This window comes from Melozone crissalis, unplaced genomic scaffold, assembly GCF_028551555.1.
Source record: "Melozone crissalis strain CALT ecotype California unplaced genomic scaffold, PUWL_Pcris_2 ptg000042l_1, whole genome shotgun sequence".
NCBI classification, from domain to species: domain Eukaryota; kingdom Metazoa; phylum Chordata; class Aves; order Passeriformes; family Passerellidae; genus Melozone; species Melozone crissalis.
Genome location: NW_026535820.1, coordinates 57,462,537 through 57,475,000, shown reverse-complemented (window position 1 = coordinate 57,475,000; position 12,464 = coordinate 57,462,537). Strand labels below are relative to the sequence as shown.

The following is a 12,464-nucleotide window of genomic DNA, read 5'->3' as shown; positions in this document are numbered from 1 at the left end:
CTGCACGGGGGCTCGTCTACAGAACACCCCTTAACTGGAGATTAAATAGCAAGTGGAAAGGCCCAAGTCATTGTAAATTGTCTGCACCTGCCCCCAAAGGATCTAATTCACATATATGTTTGTGCTTTTTCAATTTTTTTTCTCCCATAATAGAATATGTTCTAGAAATAAGAGTTTGTGAACTCATTCTTGTTTGCAAGACGTTCATTAAAATTTTTGGTATTTTTGTTTAGAGAGTTTTTCACTTTTTGAATTATGTTGGTGGGGGCCATTCTTGTGACTCAAAGTGTGAGGCTGCTGCATCCTTTGTTTCTTAGGAAACTGGGGCAGAGCATGAGATTTCTCTGTTGTCACCATCAACAGAGAAGGCCTTTGACAGAAATAAAAGCTCTGATCCTTAGTCCATTCCTCTTTTCATTAGCCTATTCCATATATTTCACTGTTCTATTCTCTGTGATGGAAAAAATTCCAGATTTTATCATCATTGGTAGCCTGTTGTTCAGGACTAGGCCACTGAGTAACTCTTTGCTCTTCATCATCAGTGAAGTCCTGGTACTGTTGTTAAATGTTGTAATGACCCAGGGGAACTGCCTGACTATTTACTCAGATTAATCTCCTGATTTTTCAGCCAACTAATTGGTTTCTATCCTATTTTCTCTTCTGGATTCTATGCTGACTTTTTGCTGATTGCTGCCATCACCTTCATTTCTTTCACATATTGCTTGTGAAATTAAGTTCATCTAGCAGCAGCCTTGAAGTTGCCAAACTGCATTTTTTTTTTTTATTTCTCAAACCACTCAGTTTCCTTGTGGCTAAATCCAACCAACCCTTCTGCCTTTCTCCCCCTCATCAAACATTGAATTGCAGAGATTTTCATGATGGCCATCCCAATGGAAGGTCTAATAGATAATTTTTCCTGGGAAAAACATTAGGGATTGCATCACCCAAATCTTCAAGAACCTGTGTCCACCAGTTCCTCAGTTGTCAGACACTTGATCTCAAGGTGAGCCAAAATCAGTTTTTCTCTTTTCTCCAGGGGGGTTTAGACACAAAATACTTTGTAGAGTATCCTAAAGTTCAGGCTGGCTTGGTAAAGTCTCTCTTGCCCAGAAAAGAGCTTCCAGCAAACTGTCATGACAGGAAACACCAAACTTCCAGGAATTATTCTATCTTTGTCTGACAGCAGAAGACAAGGGCAATTTCTCAACTTCAAATGGATGATGTATGTTACAAGCAATCCCTGAACACAGGACTACTGTACTTAGCATTTTATTCTAGGCCTGTAAAACAGATGTTATTGTATTTTAGCATTCAGTACATTTTTTTCCTCAGCGCTGTTATCAGAAAAAGTCCAAATGCCTTATACCAGTTTGTGCTTTTTAGTTTCATCACAGTGATACAAAGATTTGGTCTAGCTTGTGCTGAGAAGAGCCCTGTGGGATGGCACTGTTCACATTGCCACAAGATAGGTAAAATTTCCAGCCCAACCATACCGAGAGAATTTATGTCAGATCAAATTAGAATGTGATCTTTCTTTGGTGTCAATTGCACATGCAAGCTGCAGAATCCAGGAACGAGGCTTTTTGGGCATATTCCCACTGCATGGCCTGCCTTGTAGCTGGTGGCTATATAAGCACCTTTGGACACTGTGATACTCTGCAGCTTTTGCAAGGAAAATAAAGGAATTGCTAATGGTGTTCTCCTGTATGCTGTGCACTTGTAAACGGTTTGAGGCAGTCTGACCCTAAATATTGATGATTCACGTTAAAATTGTCTCCAGATAACAAGAAGTATTAATTTTTTTCCCTATTATCCCCAATACACAAATCTTTTTTCAAAACTAGATTATCTCCTAAAATAAAGAAGCTCTAATTATTTCTACCATTTTATCTGCAACAGGCACTGTTAACATCTCATATCATGCTCCAATAAACTTGCCCACAGAGATTAACAACATCTGAGGGAGGAAAGAAAGGGAAAGAAAAAATGGAGGGAAAGAAAGCCTTTTCAGCTGAAGACCAGGAAATATTCTTCTAATCAGCCCAGGTATAGAATGGCTTTAGCATGGCTATACTGCTTCTGGGAACAAATTAGTGTCTGCGTGGATCTCTGCTGCATCACCTCCAAGCTGCAGAGCTAGGCTGGGCATACCTAACACAGTGCTGCACATGTCCTACAGGGAAAATCCCGCTGTAAAGTAGAGCATCCTTGCTCCTTATCAAAAGCTAAAGTAGGGACAAGCCTTTGCTAAGGAACAGTTGCTGACAAAAGTTGTTCAAATGTGTCAGGACAATATAAGGCCCTTCTTGCTCAAGAATGTAACCAGGCAAGACATTGATATAGGAATGCACACACAAAAAAAGCTTTATGAAAGAGCTATGTAGGATATTAGATTGCTAAAAGTATCAACAACTGCATTGAGTTCAGTCTGTTTATAGAGAGCTAGAGGCTGAAACTTTTTGAACAGGGTCTAATTTTATTCCCAAGAAGTGGTAGGAAGAGACATTGCAGAGAGAGCAAACACAGGTGAAAAAATAGGCATCTGCTGTAAATTTATGTTTTGTGCTGCATGTGAAGGAAATGGGAGCTTGCAACACTGCTGATTTCGGTTGGACAATGTGATTTGCATAAAGGATGGGACCAGAAATATGAATCAAAACTGTACACTTTTTTTTCCTTAAACAATGGCAAAGTTTATATCTAATAATTCAAGTTCTTTGTATGTGGTTCCATGCTTTCTGATTCCAACAGGGACTTTGAAATGGAAATGCCAAACTTGGTATGCAGGGCATGATGGATCACCATGTATGCATAGGAATAAAAGGTTGTCATTGGAAGTAATTTTGCGTTGAATTACACAATGTGTAATCCAATTGAAATCAGCAGAACGGCACAAGGTGTAATGTAGTGTGCAAAACGTGATCCATTGCATGCAATTTTAACAGGGATACCGCAGCACTCATCTAAGTAATGTGCTAAAATTGAATTTGTGAAAGGTAGGGGAGAAGAATAGTGAAGAATGGATGCATTTTATAATTGGGAAAATACTTTTTCAGAATGTGATGGAATATATATTCTTAAGGCTAATTTATTACACTTGGAAGTTGTTTGCTTTGTAATGGTCCTGTCAGATCCTCCAATTCTGGCAAGTTACCCCACTGGCATAGAATGGGACCAGCCAAGCCTGCCAGCCTGGGAGAACTTAGTATCCATTTTCCCCATTGACGTGCATCACATTATCTAATACTGTTCCTAAAAGAATTCCATCATCATCATCATGAGTAAATCTTTTTCTCATGCCCTCGACCAACAGCGTTCCCCAGGAAAAGTAGCAGGTCTCACACTGGCATCCCTTGGTACAGTGTCCTCTGTTGCCTGCAGGAAAATAAAAAAGGGGAAAAGAACTAATTTCCATGCTGTATCTTTGTTTAAACAGCAGAGAAGATGGTAAGTCATGCAGGACTGGAGCTGGGGATAAAAAATTGTGGATGCCATGAATACGATGTGGTGCTTTTCAGGGGTCAGGGCAGGTGCAGCACCGTCTGCACTGCTCAGCCTCAGGAACTGCCCCTTCGCCAGTGTCCCATCAAAGCTGACAAGTGAGTTTATTCAAGGCTTGGAATATGAACATAAGACACAGTTATCTGATTTCCTCATTACCTATGGTGTCTGCTGAGGATAAGGAAAATGACACGCAATACCTTTATTTTTTTTTTTTTTAATTGCGAAGTTACCTGGTGTTAGTAGTGTTTAACGAGTGGTGTCTTCAAGAGAAAATCTATTGTCCTGTCACTGGTGAAATGCTCTTCAGTATGAAGGTGCCATTAACATGCAATTTTTTATTGAGTACTATTAATGAAAATTAGAAATTCTATGTAAAAATCCCTACCACTCTTCCATATATTTCATACTCTGGAATAAAATTGCACCCTCAGGAATCTTATTTTAGATCTACATAAAAAATATTTATTTATACATATAATATAGAAAATAATGTTAGATATGTATATCTCAAATGGACATGAGCTGAGGTAAATGTGACCAATATCCTGAGTCAGCAATAATAATTAAGAGTGCAAACTAAAAGTATAGCTTCTGATTAATGTTAATTCTTTTTTTTCCTTGAAAAAAATGAGAATGGCAAGTAAACACTGCTTCATGGACTGCATATTAATTCACTATGTTCTGCAAGACTGTAGTTCTATTCTTAGCATCTTCATAACATTTCGATATGAGTAATTTTAGCAACACAAAATTTTGGAGTACAATCTTAGATTTTTTTTCTTGTGAAAGTTTCATATTTTCCTACATTATTTTCCATTTTTAAGTCACTGCCTATATGAAGTAAGAACTTATAAATTCACTGGAAACTGATTCAATTTTTCACTGTGCAGGAACTCCTACTATTTATGCAGTTTTCATTGATGATTTTTCTTTGGTTCTGCATTCTGTGAGATTCTTTTTAAGGTGAAAGGCTTCTTTCTCCTCTCTTATTCTTTAATCCTTTTGAATGATTCTTTTAGAGTTCTTTATAGATTTTTTCAAAGTACAAAGTAAGCAACTCGTAGATATCAAACTTTATCACTGTAGGTACTGAATCATGAAAACAGGAGGGTGGGACTGCTAGTCACATAACCCATCATGACCTGGAGGAAGGGTAAGTGAAGTAGCTGGAAATGCAGGAAGTGGGACCCTTGCTTTACCTTCCTTCTAATCCCAAGTCTTGATTCTTCTTGCCTAAGTTGAGGAGGTCACTTTTTTTTTTTTTGAGGACATTCAAGTCTGACCCTGGGACACTGCTTTGGCTCTCATAAAGAAGTGAGGAAATACATGATCACAGAGCCTTCAGTCTGGGCCGCCCAAAGGGCCTTGTCTGCTAAGTAAAATGAAGATTATCCCCAGGGAAATAAATTCAGTTCTGTTGAATGGAGAATGTGAGTATTTGCTCTGCTGTTCCCTAATAGGAATTGCAGCTGAAATCAGTGCTTTAAGTCAGGTGTGGGAAAGGAGGATTACTCTTTTCCATTCCCAGCTGCACCACTATGTTTCAAAAGCACTTTGGGTCAAAATGCTGTCTCAGGCTGGAATTTCATCTTTCCACAATGCCTCTGTCTTATTCTATCTGATGCAAAAGGCTTCTAGGAGTTGCCTTAGTAATGCCCAGTAATGTTCTCCCAAGTCATTGATAGACACTTGTTGACCATGCTGCTGTCGGAAAAGGGACTTGTTACTTATCACGGCAAGTTTGTGCAGACCATACTGTCTGTATACTGTCTTCTAAAGAAAGATGGCTCATGCCAATTTTTTTTCTTTTATCTTGAAAATCAAGCTTCATTGTTGTTTATTCAAGCTTTTAGTAGTCAGTCATCTGGCTATTGATAATTCCTTAAATTGTACTTTAATTGGGAGGCACTTAATGAATCCAACAGAGTTTTGTCTAATCTTTCATTAAATTAAAAACCTAGATCAGTAATACAACATAAATGGAATAATGGCCTGTTATCCAAATTCCGTGCTATACCTTTCATGTGTAATTGATATGGACTACCTGATCTCTCTGTGGAGTAGAGGACGACATAGAAATTCAGCTTAGTCATGCCTTTCCTGTGTGGTATTCTCAGGACATAGATGGCATAATTGACTACAGACATAGTTTAACAGCCATCTTTTAAGTTTCATCCAGTCCTAGTAATTCGTGTACAGTCCCATGGGCTGTATCCAAGGATTATGCTAATTTTATTAGCAACTCCTCTTGCTTTAATTAAACTGTATAAATTCCCATCTGGTCACTGTTGTGCCAACACCCTTCTTTCCTTTTTTATTTTAATGTATAGATAATTTGTGGGTTTGCATTTCAATTCTGATTTCCTGAATTATCCGTTGTGTTTTCCACATGAAATAACACAATTTTGAGGGGTGAACTGGACTTCAAATTGAGCTAATGGGTTTGAGGGAATCTCTGGATCAAAGCAAAGACCCAAGTTTCTAAAGTTGGCCAGGTCTTTTTGGGAGCAGGTTGTCAAAGTATATATTGCCCTGTTGAAAGCACCAACCTATATGGTGCTGTTCAAAATACCTACAAGCAAGCTCTGTATTAACATTTACTGTGTTTATACCACAAAGCAGAGCAATGTGAATTCCTCAGTGGACTGTTAATTTACATGTTATACACTTTCAAATATTTCCAAAAGCAAATGTGAAATGATTAGTAATCTGTTCACATGCTCACAAAATGTTATTAGCAAAATGCCTTGGGCAGTGTGTTATGTTGACTAAAATTGATAATTTTGTATTTTAAAACTAAAGCAACTCCCACTGCCCCTGAATAATTTTAGGGCCTGCCCAGAGCCCAGATCTTCTGGTCACACCACTTCTCAAGGTGTGTGTTGAGCTGACGGGGTAAAAAACCAAGAAACCCACAAACAGCAACATCCCCCATCCAGAGCAGTGACCTAAGGTTTGATTGAGTCAGCTCTTCTGAAAGCTTCAATTAAAGTTTTCTGTGGAGTCCTGCATTTTAAAGTGCCTTGTTATCTATAAAATTACTGTGAGGAGGTGATTCTGTTGTTTACCACTTGTTCTGCTTATGTAAGTTTTAAAGTGTGTATGTTGCTCTGAAGAAATCAAGCCTGGTGGTTCTTTTTCCTTCTGCATAACTGTCTTTCACCAGCTGTGTGTGGTTCTGACCGAGCCAAAGCCCTGGACAAAATATGTCATACTCCTCAAAGTGTTGAGGTTGTTTTTTTGAAGAGGACCAGAGAGCAAGATATTTAATGGTATTTGTTAATGTATCTCTCTTTTTTTTTTTTTGAATAATGATTTCCATGCCTTGCAGATGCAAATATAACATGACACTTCCTTCTAAATACCAATTATTCTGTCCAGAAGAGTTGCCCAAAAGTCTACTCCTCAAAGTTTCACAGCAGACTCACATGGGATAATAAAATTCCATAAAGGCTGTTGTGATAGTCAGATTGTGCAAAAAGCCTGTGCCATAGCCGAGTATTGTTTGCATGGGTGCAAAACATGTTCCAGCAATTTACATTTACAGCTATGAAGTAATTGAATAAAGAAATGCATCATCATTTTCTTTTTTAGAACATAGGTGAATTATTTTACCAACTTGGGAAGGGGTGTTCATATAACATCATGGTGCTTTGTGCTAGAGAAAAACAATTACAGTGAATAAGGTAGAATGGCTCTGTTATTGCAGTACATAAGACTTTGATTACATACTGCCAAGATTCATACCAGCCTAGTAGTTGTTGACAGATAAAGTAACAAAAATGAAACTCATTTATTTTTTCTTTATTGAGACCTCAAGGTAAAGCAAATTTTCAGTTCTTGTACTTACTACATTGAAGGAACAGAGACTGACAGTCAAAATGTGCCAGTCCAGAAATATAAATTAAACCTAGTTTCATATCAAAGTTTCATTTAGTCTCTGAAAAGGAGCTGCTGCTTGGATTATTTTTGATCCTAAAACAAATACACTGTAGACAACCGTAGTGTATCTTGGATGAATTAACCCTCTCTTACATTTAGCTTTTATGTATTTTCCAGGATATGCATCCATGTCTATTCAAGCAATTAAAACATTTGTTATGGACTTAATTATTTTACTTCTTTTCCCCCTGTTTAATAACAATTTACAGTGTTTGCAAACCCAGTGAACATGTGGATGTTTTTAACAGAGTGTAGCATTTTCGCTGAAGAAAATACATATTTTGAGGAAAAAGTTTCTTTCCTCCCTCCTTGTGTAAGGAAAATTCTTCTGGCTTTTACCATCAGTTCTTCCAGGCAGCTAGACGCTGTATTATTTTATGATAATTCTAACAAATGATTTTTTGGTAAATTTGTTTATTTTCTGAAGAACAGATAAAAGTAGCTGTTAAAATAGCCAAGTACTAAAATGAGTGGGTTTATCCCATCAAAATCTTGGATTAGTTGCCTAGTCCAACTGAACATAATTGCTGTTCAGATTAATGAGGCAGTGTCCTGGTATCTCCTCCGTAATTAAACACTTCTCTGGTTCAATACAGTATTAAAGATGCACCAGACATTGAAACCTCAGTGGTGAAATTTAAAACTGTTGAAATTGGAGAGGTCAGCTGTGAAATACAAATTCCTTTGCAGTATGGAAAATTCACTCGTATGGTGTGTTTCAAGAATAATTTGACTTATATTGGGGATGCTGTATTTGTAGAAATGTTTCTTATCTTTCTGCCATCTAAATGTGAGAATTGTTTTTCATTAGTTCTTGAGAAAAAGTAACATAAAGTGCACTTGTTTCCACAATTACCTTCTCTGACCTTTCACAAGATGATTGCAGTACCAGTAGGCTTAGAGGACTTGTTAAAAAAATTAAGCTTGTAAAGTAGCAAAAAATGCCCCTTTGCTTGCTGGTGTCGATTTCAAAATTAACATTTTAGTTCATGTGCTTCTAATAATCGCTGACCCTTACTTCATGTGCTTTCCACAGGAAATGAATACAGCAGAAATTACTTTGACCCATTGATGGGTGAGGAAATAAACCCAAGGCAGTGTGGGATGGAGGTCAGTGAGGAAGGTGAGGCAGAATTAAGTATGTAATTTTGGTGTCAGAATATTCTTTTCCATTCATGAAAATGAGGTGTCAGAGATCACATATGCAGTTCTATTTAAATATTGAGGTTTACAATTTAAATTCTAAGCCTTAACTGCTCTGAACACGATAGCCAGAGTACACAGACTTTGATCAAGGACAGTGAGTTAATGGGCAGGTAAAAATGAGCCTGTTCTGGATTCACTCTGCTACTGTAGCAAAATGAAGCATGCTCCGTGAGCGTTTTCTACACCCCCATGTTCTTTTAAATTAATGAAGTGAATCCAGAACTGAGCGCTAAGCTCTAGCTTTTTCACAATCCTGCTCCCAAAGTCCTCCTCGGACAGCAATTTTATTACAGAGTTGAATGTGTGTTTGCCTAACAGAAGGAAACCCCAGAGTTAGTAAAAGTGCACGAGGAGGCTTTTTTGGTTTTCTTTTTTGCCAGTTTAGGCGAGATATTTAGCTTTGCTCTGTGGGCGATAGCAACCGGTGGGAGGGTGTGACTCCGCAGAGCTGGAGTGAAGTTATGCATAGGTATGAGAGAGATTAACCAGGAGGTATTGTCTAGCAGAGGAAATTCTCCTCTGCTGTCACGGCTTTTTAGATAAAAAGGGTGGGAACGGGCCTGCCTGAATTTGCATGGACTTAAGTAAGAGCATCATCATGGTAATGAAGTGCTTAGCTATGCACTGAGTGCTTTGTCCCGGCTGCTGTTGCTAAGCACTAACAAGCCGAAAGCACGCAAGAGCCAGCTCTCCTGTGTTACCTTGCTAGCCCTCGGCTTCTTTAGAGCCTGTGCTTATTTCTACTGCAGGGACTCTCTAGGCGCACAGCTGTAGTCAGATCTAACAAAAAGTTATCTGTTGCGTCTCAAAGTTGTTCACTTCTGAAAGTCATGAGAAACTCTGAGCACACATGGAGGTTTTAAACTTTTGAGACAAAAACTTGTGTGATTGAAAAAAGCAGGCTCTGGTGAAAAAAAAAATCAAGGTTGATCAAGGTTGAGTTATATCTAATCCAAATTATTTCCTCATTCATTGTGTAGGATAGCAGTGTAATATCTTGGAAGTCAACTTCTGGCTCAGAGTTTTTAAAGGAAAGACTTTTTTCCTGTTGGTCTTGCCTTGGTTCATCTTATGAAAAGGCTTTATGAGTCATGATCTGCTTCATAACCAGAGAATGAAAAGCAGATTAGATTTATGTATCTGTGCACGTATGCCTGAAATCATGTACGGACAGAGCGGTGACATAAGGGATATACGGAAATACAGTTCTCGTTGGGAGGAAATGTTCTCTAGACTCTGTTGAAGAGGCTGAGTGATAAACTTAGTCATAAATGCTGATTTTGTATTGTGTGGTGGGGGTTTATTTATTTTAGAATTTGGAACAGGCTCTTAGTCCATAGACTTCCAGGGTTTGGAGTGGAGAGACGGTTTTAGCCAATATCATGCTAAGCCTGAGGTCCATGTGTGAAGAGCTGGTTTTTGATGGCTCTCCTTTGTCTCCCTGGCAAAATTTTTGCTCAAATGTTGGGATAACTCTTGCTTATTAAAAGTCAAATAGCAATAGTGCCAGCCTTAGGTTGGCTGTGTGAACCTCTGTAGAGCAGTTATAATGCTATATTTACCAATACCTCTGCCAAGAGCAAAACATTTACCTTGCAGATATTGAAAAGGTGCCTGGACATGGCCCTGGGCATCTTGGCTCTGTTTAAGCAGGGGAAATTGGACTAGATGGTGCCTTCCTACCTTAAGCAGTCTGATTTGTCAGTACTTACAAACCAGGCTCACTGTCTGGCTTCTTTTTCCTTGAAGAAGTGTTAAATTTGTGGAAGTATATTTGTATGTAGTGGATGGATTAAAAAAAGATGGTCAGAACTAAAGCTTGGTCCTGCATGGTCATCCCTTGATTGGAAACCATACTGGTTTTCCTCTTCTTTCCAGGTTCTCATGAGCAAGAGTCAAAACCAGAAAAACATGAAGAAATCAGGGCACATGTTGAAGTCAGACTTTTAGAACTTTAGGAAGCCAGGCTCAATGACCAAAGAGAATATCTGGTGAAAAGCAAATCTTCAGCCACTATTATCTAATGGGTTATTCTCTGAGAATTAAGTTATTGGCAATTATCTTCCTATATTTGATAAATTAGATTTGTTCTGGAAATTTGTATGAGTTCGTAACGCCCTGAGAGCAAACAATGTCCCACTATGGATTTGCTTCCCCCCTTGACAAGGGAACATTTCAATGTTGCAGGCTAAAAGAAATGTAAGAGATTCTATACTTTCAGAAGAGCTTGAAGAAGCCACTACCTTCTTTGAAAGATCCGTGTAATTGAAAAACTTGCCTCTGAAATTTCATGGGAAAAAGAAATTTATTCTTTGAGATTCTATTGAGCACTTAAAAAGAGTTTGCATGTAGCTGTACTTCAATCTACCTTATGCATTTCTTTGGTCTTCTATCTGCCTGTCTTCACTGACAACTTAGAGAAGTCAGGGTCTGGGAGATCTGGGGAGAAAATGGTCCCAATTGCTCATTTCTTCCTTGAATGTAGAACCTTTAAGTAACATTTTTTCCAGGTCTCATGGAAAAGGGTAAGTGTGCATGTCCTTTGCTGCTTTTAAAAATCTGCAGATATTACTGAAAATTTGAATGACTAACCAGCCACAAATTCAAAATTCATAGAGTGTTGTAATGACTATACGTACTAGATAATGTGTTAGTATTATGGGCAGTAAGGTAAAATTTCTAGTGAAGATCCAAAATCACATTAGAATAAATTGAGTATTTTGATTTTCATTAAGGGTCAAATATAATTCATCTGGCAATCTGAATATAAACAGTCATTTCAGCTGCTCTATTAGCAGAATTTATAAACCAGTTTCAGTCCAGATCAACGTATAATGTTGCCCACCATTTAAAAGTATATGACTATATTTTTTATTTTGAATTGTCTTGCTTCAAACAAGTGACTGTAATTTTATTCTGAGCTATGAAACAAGCACTGTAAAAACTATCTTCAAGTGTCAAAGGGATTCCTAACTTTTGTATTTTTATATCTTTACGTTCAATTTAAAATAGTATTTCCTGAAATATTACTGAAAGAAACTATAGCTGTTTCACTGTTGTTTTTTAAAGATCCTGTGAAAGTTGATGAGCAAATCCTTTACTCTAAACTGATGAAGCTTCTAGATGAAGAAAACAAGATGCTGGACTTCCAAGGTAAATAACAAAGTCAATTGCATAAAGAAAAATAAAACTCTTTTGAGTCTGCATGTGGGGAGGAGAGAGGGTAATCCATCCCCTTGAACTCAGAAGTCAAAGGGATGATGATTTTAATGCAATTCTGTAAGGTCTTTTTCTCCAAATGTTTTTGTTTTGTGTCATGTTTATGTGGTTTTAACTGTAACTTAAGTGGCGTGCTTTCTCTAGATTGCTTCATTGCATGTTGAATTCCACACTTACAAAAGAAGGCTGGAAATATCATTGCTTATGTGTTCAAATCTAGAAATGGAAATCCTTATTTAAGCTGATAAATGGGTAGGCAATTTGTCTGATGCATGGGTCATGTTACACTGTTTCAGGTTATCTATACAAGAATTTATGCTTACAGACGAGTGAGAAAGTGTTTTCTGTGGTTCTCTCAGAAAATACAAATTGATGCTCCATCTACAGTAAAAACAATTAAGTACCTGAGACTTCTTCACCTCAAGCGAACAGTCTTACTTTGATTTCACTCATTTTTAAGGCATTTAAGGCATTACATAAAACCTCGTTGATTCATGAGACCTTTACCATCACAGCCTTTACACAAGGCCGATGTCTGCTGCTCTCCCCTGGTTCATCCCAGGAGAAGTGATGTTTGCACGAGCCCAGCTCAG

The 12,464-nt window shown here is 37.9% G+C and overlaps 1 protein-coding gene across 1 annotated transcript in view; it reads left to right on the top strand.

The window, feature by feature from the left end:
• Window positions 1-12,464, top strand: part of LOC128942772 (uncharacterized) — a 159,197-nt gene that overhangs the window by 9,731 nt on the left and 137,002 nt on the right. Inside the window, exons 4-5 of the mRNA XM_054285451.1 lie at window positions 8,483-8,584; window positions 11,722-11,805. Of these exons, the coding sequence (XP_054141426.1) occupies window positions 8,483-8,584; window positions 11,722-11,805 (186 nt within the window). The remainder of the gene's footprint in view (window positions 1-8,482; window positions 8,585-11,721; window positions 11,806-12,464) is intronic.